This window comes from Apodemus sylvaticus, chromosome 15 (genome assembly GCF_947179515.1).
Source record: "Apodemus sylvaticus chromosome 15, mApoSyl1.1, whole genome shotgun sequence".
Lineage (NCBI taxonomy): Eukaryota > Metazoa > Chordata > Mammalia > Rodentia > Muridae > Apodemus > Apodemus sylvaticus.
Genome location: NC_067486.1, coordinates 13698199 through 13715795, shown reverse-complemented (window position 1 = coordinate 13715795; position 17597 = coordinate 13698199). Strand labels below are relative to the sequence as shown.

General features: G+C 39.3%; 1 protein-coding gene across 1 annotated transcript; it reads right to left on the bottom strand.

The window, feature by feature from the left end:
* Positions 1-10031: 10031 nt before the first annotated feature.
* Positions 10032-15667, bottom strand: LOC127666300 (60S ribosomal protein L31-like). The gene is made up of 3 exons (XM_052159100.1): positions 15588-15667; positions 15064-15092; positions 10032-10373 (listed from the first exon to the last, which is right to left on the bottom strand). The coding sequence occupies exons 1-3, from the start codon at positions 15665-15667 to the stop codon at positions 10069-10071; spliced, it is 414 nt and encodes a 137-aa protein (XP_052015060.1). The 3' UTR covers positions 10032-10068.
* Positions 15668-17597: the final 1930 nt, after the last annotated feature.

Sequence of the window (17597 nt, the reverse complement as noted above, 5' to 3'; positions counted from 1 at the left end):
TGAATGTAGTTTTCTATCCTTGAATCTTAAGCTACCTAGGGGGAAATCATTTCAATTAGTTAATTTCTTTTTAATTGTACATATAAAGGAGTGCACGGTGGTGGAGGGGGAGCCTGAGCCACACATGTGGTCGTCAGAGGACAACTGAGAATGGTTGTCTTCTTCCACATTTATGGGGATGCCAGTGATCAACTCGAGCACCAGGCTTGTATGACGTGTGCCATCGCCCACTGAGACAGCTGGCTAGTCCTCAGCCCATGTCAAACACCAATCTCTAGCTACTCATTTCCCACTAGAGAAACTTTAACGCACATGCCCAAAAATTCACAAGTACTCTATAGGGGCTCTAGTTTCTTTACTTAGGGAATCTTTTCCTCCTGTGACTGCTACATGAGATATAAAATCTTCAAATCTCGCCAAAAGGGCTTATCGCCAAAGCAACTTCTCTACTGTATTCTTGAGTCCTTCTGTATTTGATCCCATAAATGTGTCAGTTTATGGCATGATACAGTTCAGGCTAAAGCATAAGAGATGCACGGTAGAAACTTTGAATAGATCAAAGACAGTGTGGAATCTAATGTGTCACTAAAATCAAGGGACTGTCTTGATTTTTTTAAAAAAATTGTGAGCACATTGTAAGTGGATAATTCTTTGTGGAAAAAACTCCCCACCCACACTGCTCTCTGAAGCGTGTCTTAGAGTCTGAACCAGCCTCCCATTCCTCAGCACAGAAAATGTGTCAGTTGCCTATTCTCAGCCAGTACTGTCTATAAAGTCAAATATGTCACATTCAGTCTTGGGACATTACAGGAAATATGACCAACATTCTTCTCGTTACTGTGACACGGTGTGAAACAAAAACTCCCCCCAGGGCACTGCTCGTATTCCTTTTTAAATATCAGCAGTTTGGGTAGATTGTTGCCACTATGTCGGGATAGGGTAAGCTGCCTTCTACACTTTCATTTCTTATGTTTCAGATCAAAATTCAAGCAGTAAAACCTAGTCTGTTGTTCTTTTAATCAATACTTACTAAGATATACATATTATTTCTATAGACAGTGTATCAAGTAAAAATGGGGGAATAACTATTAAGGAAATGCTTGCTTTACAAGCCTGATGACCTGAACTTGATCCCTCGGCCTCACATTGAGAGAGAGAGAGAGAGAGAGAGAGAGAGAGAGAGAGAGAGAGAGAGAGAGAGAGAGAGAGAACATACTTCTGAAAGTTCTCAACTTCCACATGCCATGGCATGTGTACATCCACACATGGCACATTCACAATCATGCAACAATAAAATATTTTTTTTAATTTTTTAAAAAATATATTTATTTAAAAGAATAGAGATTTTCCTTGTGTGGCCTCATTGTGAGAGGATCTGCCTAGCCTCGAGGAGACTTGATATACCAGGGTGGGAGTATATCCACTCAGAGGAAGGATTGTGGGAAGGAGTGTCCACGGGAGGGAGGCAAATAAGACAGACGTAAAATGAATATATATAAAGAGAATTTTCCAAAACTGTGAGTCTATATCATTTTATGACTTCTACTACTTCCTACTTTTCACTGAAGTGGTTCACATTCTAAAGAACTTTGAAAGCAGATGATTTAGTAGAAGAAGATAAACATTTTTTAACACTTCTCGCTATTTAATTTTAGTCAGCAACAGTTTGAATTTTTAACTTAGCGTGGGGACGAACTCACTATTTTCTTATAGAGGAAAATGTTAAGGAAATAAGTAATAGTCATCATTAAAGAGAATTAAACCTTAATTGCTCATGTTGCCATTTTAGAAAGCTGGCCTCATCTCTGCGCTGTTGGACCATGTTTCTCATTTATTGCAAACCCAGGATTTCTAATAGAGTTAAATAAGACATTATACTTGTGGTAACAAAATATCTCTCAGGCCATGGAGACTCTTAGCAGTATTGTCCATAAGCTTGGTAACTTTTTTTTTACATAAGATATTGGGTGTATTTGTCATGGATACAAGTATAAGCTGAAAGGTTATTTGCTGTTTCCACATGGTTGATGACTTGCATGGCATTTCTTTTTTTTTTTTTTTCAAAAAAAATTTTCTCCACTAACTCTCCTCTAAATCAAAATAGCACTAGTGTCTTTAATTTTAAACCCTATGCACAGTTAAGCTATGATGCAATAATGAGCATCCTCTGGATCTGTAACCACCTGTGCTGAAGCTAATTGACAAATAAAAAGATGTGTGAGCAGGTCTTGGGGTTTAAAGAACAGTGGATAAAACTGCAGACACTAAGTAGAAGGTGATGTCTGCCCTTCCTGCTGAAACATGAAGGGGTTTGTTACAATCATCCACTCACAGGAAGGCTATATTTTAACCATGTAACCTTCCACATCTAACCTGTTAGAAACAAAGTGAGCTATGTCTAGAATTGAAAGTTACAATTAATAATAGACCTCTGAGAAAGCAGTGTCAGAAAATGTCAGCTGGGACTCAGCCAGGCTAATGGCTAGAGGCATCCACAAGATGAAGCAGAAATGGAGGCAAAGCTGATGTCATAGACAAAAAGACATCAGCTACAAAAGATGAAGTCAGTCTTCTATTTTTATATATTAGATATAGATAGAGAGAGAAATAGAGATAGAGAGATAGAGATAGAGATGATATAATGAAAAACAAAAACAAGATTCCTAGGGATCATGTGGTGAGCAGTTGGTACCAGATGGTATTCATGTTCCTAATCCTTGGAAATGTCAATGTTTTCGGCCACCACGTTGTATTGGATGGCAACACTGTTAAGGTTGTTATAGTGTGGGAATTGTTTAGCTGAATGTTAACTGAGAATGGCATGGCTTCTGAGACCTCAAAGTTCACCTATTGTAATTTGCTTCCTCCAACACTCCCTAATCCTTCCCAAACAGTTCCACAAACTTGGGACCACACATTCAAGCGTATGAGCCTATGAGGTCATTCTCATGCAAACCATTACTCTACCTCTATGCCAAGCATTCATCAGTCACCCACCAGCCCATGCTCTTTATCTCATGGGTCCCTTCTGGGGCGCCTTCTCTCCTGAATGACCCCTACTCACTGTCTGTCTCTCAGCATTCCTCACAGACCTGGCTACTGACTGAAGTCAGTTTCCCACTTAATATCCCACTCATATCTTTCCACTTTACAATAATTGTTTAGCAGCAGGTGTCGACAGGAAGACTAGCTTAGCTCAGCAGTCCAAAAACCACTCAGCCCAGCCTTAAATACATATGTATCCCAGCAATACAAATCCATCCTCACTGCTCTAACTCAACCAAACTTACTCTACTAGACTGTCACAACTCCATCAAAAAGTCAGGGACAATATGTTCCTTGTTCATTATTAACTCCACTGCATCTAGCAATGTTTCTGACATAAAGTACATGTTCCAAGGAAAATTCTGTGGCATGAAAACTTGAAAGACCAATACAAATTCTTGACACATCAAGGAAATAAGATCTGCATTTTTATCTCTGTATAACCAAAAGGAAGGCCTGAAGCTACTCCTCTGTAATCTCCTCAAAAGCTAAGATGATGCTACTAATGAATGTCTCTTCCTTCAGGATATTTAAGACAGTTTCTAACCTATATTTTCTTTTTTTTCTTTTGCAGTACTAGAGACAGAACTCCGAACTTTGTGCAGCAAGCACCCTGCTACTGAACTGCATCTTTATCTGTTTTCAATACAAGTTACAAATAAATGAAAAATAAATCATAGTGTATGTACATGTAAATGTGTTATTCATTTGTTGTAAGGGAGGAATAGGAAAAGAGATGGAGACAGGTGAAGAAAGAAGCAGAGGTAACAGAAATTGGTTCACATGATTGGAGTCGAAGCTCTAGGAATGCTTATGGTGTAGGTTTGTCTGAGTCTGAGGCTTAAGTATCAGAACTGATTGTAGACTATCCAGTCAACATTAGAAGAAATAGAGAAACTAATAGTGTAAATTCTCATTTGAAAATAGCATATGAGCAGTGTCCCAGCTCTAGGAGAGAGTCAGAGAAAGGAAGACTTCTTCCTTCCCCCTCCTTTTGCTCTACACAGCTCCTTAAAGGTTTGGATGAGGTCAACATTGAAAGAATTATAGGGAGAGCATCTTGCCTACCACACTGCACATCTAAATGTACTGAATGAGAGTCATGACCATGAAGTCCTGCTGTTTTGGCTCAGGAATTCCATGTATGATTTCTAGAGAGGAGTTGATGGACTCAGTCATCAGACAAGATCCAGGGCTATGCATGCCAACTGAGTCATCTACCAACAGTGCAAAGTTATTTTCCCTCAGAATAGAATAGAATAGAATAGAATAGAATAGAATAGAATAGAATAGAATAGAATAGAATAGAATAGAATAGAATAGAATAGAGTAGAAAGTTGAACATTTCTTTAGGTATTTCTCAGCCATCTGGTATTCCTCAGTTGAGAATTCCTTGTTTAGCTCTGTACCCCATTTTTAATAGGGTTATTTGGTTCTTTGGAGTCTAACTTCTTGAGTTCTTTGTATATATTGGATATTAGCCCTCTATCAGATGTAGGATAGGCAAAGATCTTTTCCCAATCTGTTGGTTGGCATTTTGTCCTATTGACAAGAAATTTTATTACTTTCATTTCTATTAAACTGATATTTCACTAAAAGATTGTTTTGAAACAAAGTTAGCTTTGCCCAACCTTCTATAACTCAAATAAATAATTCTAGGTTAATTTTACTTAAATTGAAAAAAGCATGGATATATTTTTTAAAAATCACATAAATATGTAGTAGAAAAGAATGTAAAGGATTTTTCTTAGTGTCAAAAATATAGATGTGTTTTTGTTTTGCTTTTGTTTTGTTTTGTTTTTGTGGCCACCATGGTCTTGATCCATGCCAGCAAATTACTCCACCATCATATTTGCCATATTACCCATATTTTAGAATATCCATCTATTGCTAATACTATTTAGGTCTTCAGATAGTTTCATTAAACTTGCAATGAACTTCATTCATTTTTCTTTTTTAAATAATAATTGATATTTTTTGACTAACATTCTATATAACTGGATGTCCAGATCAGCAGGTGGTGAACTTTTATTCATTGAGGTACAGTTCTTTATTTTCCACATGCTGTTCCCTCCTCTCTTTCCTCTTCTCCTCCTTTAGGTTGTTCATTTCCTTGTGACACCCATACTTTCTAGTTCTGTTTAGAAATTTCTTCTTCTCTGATAGACATATATTTAACTTCTCCTCTGACCTATGATTTGGTACAAGGTATTTTATGATCCATTTGCCTTATTGGTAATAATTTTTATAGCACCAAAAGATAAATGGTAGAGACCAGGAGACAGCTCAACTTATTGGGATATTTGAGCCCTGCAGTCTCTTCTAAAACCATAAACTGGTATCCAGTCTACATAGTCTGAGCTTTGCTTGCATCTAGTCTACTCTAGTCTAGTCTAGTAAGTCCAAGTGGATCAAGGACCTCAACATAAAACCAGATACACTGAATCTAATAGAAGAGAAAGTGGGGAAGAACCTGGAGCACATGGACACAGGGGAAATTTTCCTGAACAAAACATCAATAGCTAATGCTCTGAGATCAAGAACTGACAAATGAAACCTCATAAAATTACAGTTTCCATAAGGCAAAGGACACTGTCAATAGGACAAAACGCCAACCAAAAAAGTGGGAAAAGATCTTTACCAACCCTACATCCGACAGAGGGCTAATATCCAATATATACAAAGAACTCAAGAAATTAGACTCCAGAGTGCCAAATAACCCTATTAATAAATGGGGTACAGAGCTAAACAAAGAATTTTCACCTGAGGAATATCGAATGGCGAAGAAGCACCTAAAGAAATGTTCAACATCCTTAGTCCTCAGGGAAATGCAAATCAAAACAACCCTGAGACTTTACCTCACACCAATCAGAATGGCTAAGATCAAACACTCAGGAGACAGCAAATGCTGGTGAGGATGTGGAGAAAGAGGAACACTCCTCCACTGCTGCTGGAAGTGCAAGCTGGTACTAGCACTCTGGAAATCAGCCTGGCAGTTCCTCGGAAAACTGGTCATGATACTACTGGAGGAGTCCGTTATACCACTCCTGGGCATACAGCCAGAGGATTCCCCAACATGTAATAAGGACACATGCTCAACTATGTTCATAGCAGCCCTATTTATAATAGCCAGAAGCTGGAAAGAACCCAGATGTCCCTCAAAAGAGGAATGGATACAAAAAATGTGGTATATTTACACAATGGAATACTACTCAGCTATTAAAAACAATGAATTCATGAAATTCTTAGGCAAATGGGTGGATCTGGAAATATCATCTTAAGTGAGGCATCCAATCACAAAAGTTCAATCATGGTATGCACTCACTGATAGGTGGATATTAGCCCAGAAGCTGGGAATACCCAAGACACAATTCACATATCAAATGATTCCCAAGGAGCAGGAAGGAGAGGCCCCTGGTCCTGGAAAGGCTTGATGCAGCAATGTAGGGAAATACCAGAACAGGGAAGCAGGAGGGGGTTGATTGGGGAACAAGGGGGAGGGAAATGGGTTTATGGGACTTTCAAGGAGAGGGGAACCAGGACAAGGGAAATCATTTGAAATATAAATAAAGAATATATCTAATTTAAAAAAAAGGGAAATTGGTCTGTAATTCTCTTTGCCAATGATACTGATTTTCTAAAAGAACCAACTCTTTGTTTCATTAATTTTATGTATTGTATTATTTTTATTTTACTGATTTCAGCCTGATTTCGGTTATTTCTTGCCATCTAATATTTTTGGATGTGATTTCTTCTTTGTTCACAGAGCTTCCGAGTGTGTTGTTAAGTTGTTACCAGAATTGAGGTCTAACCCCTGCCCAGGCATTTAGTGCTATGAACTTGTCTCTTAGAACAACCTTCATTTTGTTTTGTTGTTTTTATTTTTTTGAAGATTATCATGGAAAATTTAATATAGATATAATAATGGTAGGCAAAAAAGTATTCCTAAGTTGACTGAAAGCAGAATTATAAACTTGAAGATTTACATGGAAAATATTTCTGATAAAATTGGACAAATATATAGAAAAACCTGTTAAAATTGAAGATTATCATGGAAATTATACAGATAAAATGGTAGGCTTAAAAATAATTCTAAGTTGATTGAAAGTGGAATTATAAATGTTTCCAGGTAAAATTGAAGATTTACATGGAAAATATTTCTGATAAAATTCAAGAAATACATAGAACAACATGTTAAAATTGACTATTTCATGGAAAATTATACAGATAAAATGGTAGACATAAAAAACCTTTCTAAATTAATTGAATGTGGAATTAAGAATATTTTGTGATAAAATCACAGATTTACATGGAAAACAGTTCTGATAAACTAGAAGAAATATATAGAAAAAGATGTTAAAATTGAAGATTATCATGAAAAATAATGCAGATAAAATGGTAGACATAAAAAATTACTAAATTAATTGAAAGAGGAATTATAAACATTTTCTGATAAAATTGAAGATTTACATGAAAAATATTTCTGTTAGTCTATGTCTTTTTATTGGAGAATTGAGTTCATTGATGTTAAAAGATATTAAGGAATAGTGATTGTTGCTTCCTGTTATTTTTTATGTATTTTTATGGTTGTGTGGATATCTTCCTTTGGTTTTGTTGGAAGAAGATTACTTTCTTGCTTTTTCTAGGGTGTAGTTTCCCTCCTCGTGTTGGTGTTTTCCATCTATTATCCTTTGTAGGGCTGGATTTGTGGACAGATATTGTGTAAATAGGATTTTATCATGGAATATCTTGGTTTCTCCATCTATGGTGATTGAAAGTTTTGCTGGGTATAGTAGTCTGGCCTGGAATTTGTGTTCTCTAAGGGTCTGTATAAGAACTGCCCAGGATCTTCTAGCTTTCATCTTCTCTGGTGAGAAGTCTGGTATAATTCTGATAGGTCTGCCATTATAAGTTACTTGCCCTTTTTCCCTTACTGCTTTTAATATTCTTTCTTTGTTTAGTGCATTTGGTGTTTTGATTATTATGTGCCAGAAGGACTTTCTGGTCTGGTCCAGTCTGTTTTGGATTTCTGAAGACTTCTTATATGTTCATGGGCATTTCTTTCCTTAGGTTAGGGAAGTTTTCTTCTATAATTTTGTTGAAGACATTTACTGGCAAGCACAAGAACCCTACCAACAGAAAACAAGTTGGAAATCTTATCCCTCTTCTATACCTATATTCCTTAGGTTTGGTCTTCTCATTATGTCCTGGATTTCCTGGATGTTTTGGGTTACAAGTTTTATGCATTTTGCATTTTCTTTGACTATTGAGTCAATGTTTTCTGTAGTATCTTCAGCACCTGAGATTCTTTCTTCTATCTCCTGTATTCTGTTGTTGATGCTTGCATCTATAACCCCTGGATTCTTTCCAAGGTTTTCTTTCTCCAGAGATGTCTCACTTTGTGATTTCTTTATTGTTTCTACTTCCACTTTTAGATCCTGGATGGTTTTGTTCAGTTCCTTCACTTGATTGTTTGTGTTTTCCTGTAATTCTTTAAGGGATTTTTGTGTTTCCTCTTTAAGGGCTTCTGTCTGTTGACCCATGATCTCTTGTATTTCTTTAAGGAATTTTTGTGTTTCCTCTTTAAGGGCTTTTACCTGTTGACTTATGTTCTCCTGTATTTATTTAAGGGAGTTATTTAAGTCCTTCTTGAAGCCCTCTATCGGCATCATGAGATACAATTTTAAATCTAGTTCTTGCTTTTCCAGTGTGTTGGGGTATCTGGGACTTGCTATAGTGAGAGCTGGGTTCTGATGTTGCCAAGTAGCTTTGGTTTCTGTTGGTAGGGTTCTTGTGCTTGCCTTTCGCCATCTGGATATCTCTGGTACTAGTTGGTCTTGCTGTCTCTGGCTGGAGCTTGTCCCTCCTGTAGGCCTGTAAGCCTGTGTCTGTACTCTTGGGAGAATAACTCCCTTCTGGCAGGCTCTGTACACAGAAGGCTCAGGAGCTGCTCTGCTCCCTGGTGCAACTGGCAGCCTGAAGACCTCTGTCCCAGATGCTCTACTGATCTTAAGCCCTGTGAGCTCCTAGCTGTTCCCCTCCAGAGAGAAGATGGAGATCTCACCTCCATGCTCAGTTGGAGATCACTCCCTCCTGGCAGGCTGTGCACAGAAGGCTGTGGAGTCACCCAGCTCCCTGGTCTAAATGGTGGGCAAGGAGACTTCCTTCCCAGCTGCTCCATTGATCTTTTGCCCCGTGTGCTCCACTCCATAAAGAAGGTGGAGATCTCACCTCCATGCGCTCAGAAGTAAAAGCTGCTGGGAGACCACTCTCTCCTGGTGGGCTGTGCACAGAAGGCTCTGGAGCTGCCCAGCTCTCCAGTGCAAATGGTGGCAGGAGCACAACCTTCATTTTGTGTGTGTCTATTGAGTATGCTGTGTATTCATTTTCATTCAATTCTAGAAAGCCTTTGGTTTCTTCTGTAATTCCTGTCTTCATCTATTTATTTTTATTCAATACTGAGTTGTTCAGTTTTTACAAAGTTTGTAGCTTTCTGTTGTTGTTGTTGTTGTTGATATCCAGCTTTAAACTGAGGTAGAATGATAGATATAGGGTCTTATTTCAATTTTCTTATATCTGCTGCTAATTGCTTTATATCTACATTTTGAAGAAAGTTCCATGAGGTGCTAAGAAGAAATTATATTCTTTTGTGTTTAAATGAACTGTACTGTAAATATCTGTTGAGTCTAGTTGGTTTATGACATCAATTAGCTCCAGCATTTCTCTATTTAGGTTTTGTCTGCATGATCTGTTTATTGGCAAGAGTTGAGTACTGAAGACTTACAGCATTGGTGTGAGGGTTAATATGTGATTTAAGCTAAGTAGTGTTTCTTTTACAAGCTTGGTTTTCCTTGTGCTTGGCGTATAGACTTATGGAATTGCAATGTTCTCTTCGTGGATTGTCTCTTTGGTGAGCATATAGTATTCTTCCCTATTTTTTTGGGGTTTTTTGTTTTTTGTTTTTGTTGTCTTTTGCTTTGTTTTTTTTTTGCAGTTCTGCAACTTTATTTGACATTCAGCAGGTTAGCTCTCATCCACATTGACCGTCTGTAGATTTTTGAATGTGGTAACAGGCACGTAGGTTGCCAGTGTGTAGAGCTTGTTTGGTGAATCCTCATCCTTATTACATTTTCTGGACAAACGTACTCGGATACAATGTGGAACATTCCTTATCCCCTTGGCCCGGACAGCTTTATTGAACCTGGTGTCAATGCGCATATCTGGAATGCCCATTTCCTTCATGGCAAACTTCCAAATTTCTTTGAGTGCCCGAGGAGCACGCTTCTTGAAGCCCACTCCATGGATTCGCTTGTGAATGTTGATGGTGTGTTTTAAAGAGGATCAATCCTCTTTTCACATCCACTCTTGTAGTCAGTATCACTTTATTGAAGAATTGAGATCATTGATGTTGAAAGATATCAATGAGTATAGGAAATGTACGTTGACCCCTGTTATTTCGTTACTGTGGTGTGTGTGTGTGTGTGTGTGTGTGTGTGTTAGAGGAGAAAATACATTCCTTGGATGTAATTAACCTATTTAGGTTGAAGTTTTCCTTCTTGAATATTCTAAAGAGCTGGATTTGTAGACAGAGGTTGCTTCAATTTGGTTTTTTCATGGAATGTCTTATTTTCTCCATCTATGTAATTAAAAGTTTTGCTGGGTATTTTGTATAGTATTGTATAGTATTCTGGACTGGCATCTGTGATTTCTTAGAGGTTCTTCTAGCCTTTAAAGTTTCCATTGAAAGATCAGTTATTATTCTAATATGTCTGCCTTTATATGCTTCTTGGTCTTTTTCCCTAGAAGCGTTTCATATTCTTTCTTTGTACATTTTGTGTTTTGATTTTGAGCTGAGAGGAATTTCTTTTTCTGGTCCAGTCTATTTGGTGTCCTGTATTCTTCTTTTTACTTGACAAGTATATCCTTCTTTAGGTTAAGGGACTTTTCTGCTATGATTTTGTTGAAAATATTTTCTGTTCCTTCGGGATTCTCTATTTCTATTATTTTTAGATTTGGTCTTTTTCATGGTATCCCAGATTTCCTGTAAATCTTGTGATCCACATAATCCCCTGGAGAAAGGGACAAGGAGGGGGAGGAAGAAGAGAAGGCTTCAGCAGGTGGTCTGAGTGGAGGAGTGCTGGGTTATACTTGGGGAATGGATTTTAAAAAGAGGAGGGAGGGGTAAGGGTCTGCAGCTAGCCTACCCTGCTTCCTTGACCCTAAATATATTAATATATTTCCATATCTATACACACACACACATACACACACACAGTATTTCAAAGCTATATCACCACACAACATCACCAAAGCACCTTGTAATAAGATGTACTTCACCATTTGGTCATTTGCTAAGAGTTGACCTTAGTTTGGACTTTTTTTGTGCCAGTGCCTTCTGAAAACACCCTATTAGTTTGATGTTGTTGTACACTGTGGAGACCACCACAGACCATTCCAACCTCCATGTAAACACAAGTGCACCCAGCTGTCTCCTCTCCATCACCACCATGGGAACCTGGCAGGGTTCATCAGGAATATTGTAGTTTGATCTGAGCAGTTTAATTAACATTAAGAAAAGAGTGGTATTGGATAGATTAATTTGCCACTATCTGGGAAAAGGTATTCAGGAAACTGAACTTTTTGGATGCCAAATTCCAGAGAAGGTTTACTTTATAAAAACCTATATTAGGTACACAGAAAAGTAATTTCTGCATCAATCTACAGGTCCTATGGGGCTTTATGCATAGTCATTAGTGTGTGATATATGAGCCGTAGGCTAGCACTGGAAAAGGCACTGACCTTACTGCTGGGTATCTGCTCCATGGGTAAGAATGCTTACCCATTCTGCTTTGAGAAAGGAATGTGTATCAGGGCAAGGTTCCAATCTCTCTCAAGCTCCATTCCTCAGAATACTCTCATTATTTAGTCTCATACTGCTTTGGGTCACCATGTTCTCACAGAGAAGACAAATTCATTGTTAAGGTAACCCAAACTGCGTGTTTCATCTTGAGAGAGGCTATGTGGATCTCTTGCCCAGTTCAGCCAACTCCTCAAAGTGGTGCCTTTTGATGTGAGGAGGAACACAGTCAAAAGAATAATATCTGGTGAACAATGCCTTGGAGAACTGAGAGAGGCTCCAGGAGAGACAGCCTTTTACCTCAGGTGTGTTTTGTTCCCTGGATTATTCTTAGACTTGATTTCATGGCTTCTGTGACAAACACTTGCATTCAATTTATAAGGTATGTTTATTCTTGTTGAATGTCAGAACATAGCTATAGAACCCCATCTAGCCCATGTATTCTATACCTGGATATAGCCTTCTGCCATGTTTTCATGCTTTCCCAGATATAATTTATAGTCCACACCAGGCAATTTTGTATAAATTGGTTTGTCCTGAGAAAGTTTGGAGAAAAGGGATATTTTATTAATATTTAGTGTGTGCTTAGTGGTATTTATTTACATGTTTTTCTGAGTATGTTTTTCTGCACTCAAACAACCTTTCTAGGATCACTGCTTTTGTATTACAGTTGTGTATAAAAGTACACTGAAACTGAAGTACAGTTGTCTACAGCATCAGACTGGAGCCTGCTCCATTCTTTCAGGTCCTCAAATCACATGTCCTGTAGACAAGAACTGCACAGGCAAGCTGACATGTCAACAACCAGGACCAGGAGATTTCATTCTCCTGGACGATCAAAGATAGCAAAACTCTATGTCATGCACCTTTACATATTTCTCTAGAAAGATCTTTCTTAGTGTCTAGAGAAGCTGAACTCAAGAAGGGTCATAATAGCCATCATAATATAGTGTAAATAAGTGAGGATAGTTAACTTGCAGGAATACAAAACTAAGGCTGTGGGATATGGAAAATGAATAAATGAGATCTGAGAAATAAGTAGGATGGAACTCTACAGGATTTCACAAGACAGATCAGAAAGTTATAATTGATTTTGACCACAGCAGAAAACTATTGAAGACTTTGTATAAGGATTCACCAGCTGATTTCAAGTGTTGTCTTAGTTAGGGTTTTACTGCTGTGAGCAGACACCATGACCAAGGCAACTCTAAGGACAACATTCAGTGGGGGCTGGCTTACAAGTTCAAAGGTTCAGTCCATTATCATTAAGGTAGGAACATGGCAGCATCCAGACAGGCATGGTGCAGGAAGAGCTGAGAGTTCTACATCTTCATCTGAAGCTTGCTTGGAGAAGAATGGCTTCCAGGCAGCTAGGGTGAGGGTCATAAAGCCCACATCCACAGTGACACGCCTACTCCAACAAGGCCACACCTCCAAATAGTGCCATTCACTGGGCCCAGCATATACAAACCATCACAAGTATTAAGGGTTACTCTGGGCTTGGCATAGTAGAACATGTCTTTAATTCCAGGACTTTGAAGAAAAAGGCAAAGCAGGCAGAGCAAGCAAAACTCTATGAGTTCAAGGCCAGCCTGGTCTACATAGTGAGTTCCAAGATAGCCAGAGTTACGTGATAATACCCTTTCTCGGGAAAAAAAAAAAAAAAAAACAGTGAGGATAAGGAGACACACTACTCTGGCTACACATGCATGATACAGGGGACAGTTAACCCTGGGAGGATTAGTGGCTTATTAGAGGAGTATGGTAACCAAGTAGATATGAAAAGAAATAGATGGTGTTAGGATATGGTTTTCAGGTTGACTCTATAAACTTTTTAATGAACTGAGCTGTGCAGTAAGAGAAATCAAGAAATCAGAGGTGATTAATAAAGTAGACAGTCAATCCAGTCACTCAGATAGCTGAGTTCAGACAAGAGAAAGCCTGAACTCAGAGAGTTCTGACAATGGACAAACTGAAACTCAGTTTCCATTATTCTTTAAGGAAAGGGCTCATTTAAAAAAAAATACCAAACATTCTAGTAGATGCTAAATACTTTATCTTCATTAACAGATCATTAATCTGTTAAATCAAAATTATTCAGCCAATCTTGGTTTGGGTGGTTTTTGTTTTGTTTTGTTTATTTTTAGACAAGGTCTTACTCTGCAGCCTAGACGGGCCTCAGATGTATGGCGAATACTCCTGCCTCAGCCGCTCTCAGGTGCTGAGATTCCAGGAGTGACTAACTCCTGGTACATCTTGGAACTCGTGTACATAACACTTTTTCTGTTGGCCTTCTGTTTCCTAGGAACATTATTTATTAACAACTCGATACTGATGATGCAGCTACATGATGGAAATCAAGATAAGTATTCAGAGAAAAGCTTACTAATAAAGAGACATGGAGCTGAGGCTATGACTCATTTGCCTAGCGCGTCCCAAGCGCACGGACCCAATCCCCGGCACCATGAAAGTTAAGCAACAGCAATAACAACAATGGGACAATTAGATTCATGAAACGTTGACCATAGGTCTGGCTTTGAAGACTGGAAAAATCAGAGAACTTTTGGGAAGAGTTAAAAAATATACAGAATGCCAGCAAGGCCCTGTGTTTGCACTGCAGAAGAGAGAAATGAACAGAAGCAGGGGCAGGGGCGAAAGACTCTGGCCACTTCTACAAAGGAAGAATGTTAACTGTACAGTCCTTGGGGCCTCTTTGAAAATGTTATGAAATGAGGCCCACCACATATGTTTATCTTGTCATGGAAACTATTTTGTTGTAACTGTGCCTGGAGCATATTTAAATGTGTGTGTGTGTGTGTGTGTGTGTGTGTGTGTGTGTGTCTGTTTGTGTTTGTGTGTGTGTGTATCTGTGTATCTGTGTGTGTGTGTATCTGTCTGTGTGTGTTTGTGTGTGTGTGTATCTGTGTATCTGTGTGTGTGTGTGTGTGTCTGTTCTGTTCAATATAGCAATGCTAAGTGCCTTATGGGCTATTCTCACCACCACTTTGTCTAAGCCAATGATAACCTGTCTCTCTGCTGGCTCTGACTTCTAGTTTACTCTCCCACTTCATCCTTTTCCTTAGAATCTACTTCTTCCCCCAACATTCTAAATCTACGGCAGTCATTCTTGATACTCTCAATAAAATGAACTTCAGAATAATATTCTTTTGTCATTAACTGTTTATTGAGCCTTCGTGAATTTCACCATGCACCCAACCCCCATCCCTCCAAATCTAACCTACACCCTTGCAACTTCCTCCAAAGAAAGAAAGAGAGAGAGAGAGAGAGAGAGAGAGAGAGAGAGAGAGAGAGAGAGAGAGAGGAAGGAAGGAAGGAAGGAAGGAAGAAAGAAAGAAAGAAAGAAAGAAAGAAAGAAAGAAAGAAAGAAAGAAAGAAAGGAAGGAAGGAAGGAAGGAAGGAAGGAAGGAAGGAAGGAAGGAAGGAAGGAAAGAAAGAAAGAAAGAAAGAAAGAAAGAAAGAAAGAAAGAAAGAAAGAAAGAAAGAAAGAAAGAAAGAAAGAAAGAAAGAAAGAAAGAAAGAAAGAAACTTTGCCATGGAAGCTGTGGTGTGTCACACAGTGTACCCTTTTGCCCAAACATCTTTACTTGCAAATGTTCTTTACACTTAGTCGTTGGTCAGGTTCAAGGCCTCTGGCTTCTGCTACACTATCAATATTGGATCCTACCAAGACTCTGCTTGGATAGCCTGTTGTTGCCCTGTGCCATGGAGATTCTGCAGCTTTAGATCTGCAGGACCAGCCCACATGCTCCAGGAGTCCATAGATGGGTAGATGTTGGGGTGGGCCAACTCAAAGCCCTGGATTGAGGCCTAGGCGGTAGCTGAGTTGGTTAGCCTGCCTGTTCTTCCTCTCCCAGGCCATGGGGCCCAGCTCTCCAGCACTGCTGCAGGTGGTGGCAAGGGGAAGGGCCATGTATTTCTTGCCCACACCACCACACAGACACTGAGGGGTGGGGCTGGCTCTTGCACACCCACACTGCCATGGCCAGTTCTACTGTGCTTCCCAGATGAGGTGTATGGCCTCTCTCTCATGTGCTGCAGCTGGTGAGAGGAAGAGCCAGATCTCCCACTCTTGCACAATTAGGGCTTCCTCTCCCATGCTGCCCAGGCAAAGGGTGAGGCCAGCTCTACATAGACCTCAAACATCATAGCCCCAGTCAGCAGCCAAGACCAGGGATGTCTGCTTGCCCTTTGGTGGCAACATGGGCTAATTCTTCAGGGCCATGGACCCAGACGTGGCCTCAGGAGGCAGCGCCGGCTACTCAAGGCAAGCTATTCCTCACTAACCTGGAGTCTCTAGTTCTCCCTATCTTCCTAGTGCACACACCATTTTGATTCAATTTCTCTCCCTTCTCTCCAGCATTTGCTCTCTCACCTCAATGGGGTCCAGGTCTCTGGGTGTCTGCCTTCCACCCTGCCTGTGCTGCAAGACAGTGGGCAGGTGTCATCTGCGCATGCCACACAGTGGATCGGGGATGTCTCCGGAGTGTTCCTAGAATACTATTCTTTATTTTAAAATCACCTGAGCCATCTTCTGTACCTTAGGACTTTTCTTTCTAAAGTTTTGTAGGAAAAGAAACTTGAATTATTTTATTTACATAAAAGGGAAAACCTAACCTACCCTTATCATGGTGAGTGCGGTAGATTGAACCATGTCCCTGATCTGATTTGGAGATATAGTTTTGAGGGATAATTAAAGGTTAATTAAACACATAAGGGTGGGGCTTAAATCCAATAGAGCAGATGGGCTTATGTGAAATTTCTCTCTGCCTGCGCACAGGAAGAAGAGGCATGCAGCTATGGCAAGAAGGCACACCTCTGCAAGCCAGGGAAAGAGCATCCGCCAGGCATCTAATGGGCCTCCGAGTTGGTCTTAATCATCCTAGCTCTAGCACTATGGGAAATACATTTCCGTCAGTTTAGCTACTTTGTCTCTGGTAGTTTGAGTTAGCCATAGCAGAGTGATAATGACCTTGGCACTAAGAAATGGAGCACGTGTACCCCCAAAGTGTTAAATACCAAAGGAGTTTTCAGAACTGGGTTCAATATAGAGGCTGAAACATTTTCAACATACATGCTGAGACAATGAGAACTAAAGATCTTTAAAATGAAGAGAAAGAGATGCAGAGAGGAAGATGGTATCTTGTTGGTGAAAGCAAGACAGTCATAAAGCTGTCAGTAGAAACATGTTTGCTTAAGGCTATTCCAGTGAGGTCTCCAGCAGAAATAAGAATTATGCTGTTAAAAAACAGGAGACTATCTGACCCTGTTACAAAATGAAAAAGAACAAAACAAAACAAAACCATGCAAGTTAAGAGTGATGAAACTGTCTATTTAGTGGAAGATTTATCTAAGCAGAGTGCTGAAGGAGTGGCTGGATTACAGTAAAGTTGGAAAGAAGAGTGAACAAGAAGGAACTGTTAACCAAAGGGAACAAGAAGACTTGGGAACTGTCAGCCTATTGCAAAAATAATAATACGAGGACACCAAGGGTGTCGCTGGAGCATAAGGGACCTCTGCAATTAGATAAGCAAAACATCTTCAGCCTGAATTGAAATGGACAGAGTAAGAATGGAATAAAGGAAAGATATCCAACCCCTTAGGCCCCATAGGCAACAGATGTTTTGTTTATAAACATATCCCATTCTCCAGGAAGGAAAAAAATAAACCCATCTTG

What these genes read in the sequence shown, in the direction of transcription:
- LOC127666300 (XM_052159100.1), bottom strand. Translation starts at nt 15,667, where the DNA reads ATGTGGGCTGGTCCTGCAGATCTAAAGCTGCAGAATCTCCATGGCACA. An exon ending in GCTATCCAAGCAGAGTCTTG is followed by an intron (nt 15,093 to 15,587) that starts GTAGGATCCAAT and finishes AAATTCACGAAG; the next exon opens with GCTCAATAAACAGTTAATGA. An exon ending in ACAGTTAATGACAAAAGAAT is followed by an intron (nt 10,374 to 15,063) that starts ATTATTCTGAAG and finishes CCTCTTTAAAAC; the next exon opens with ACACCATCAACATTCACAAG.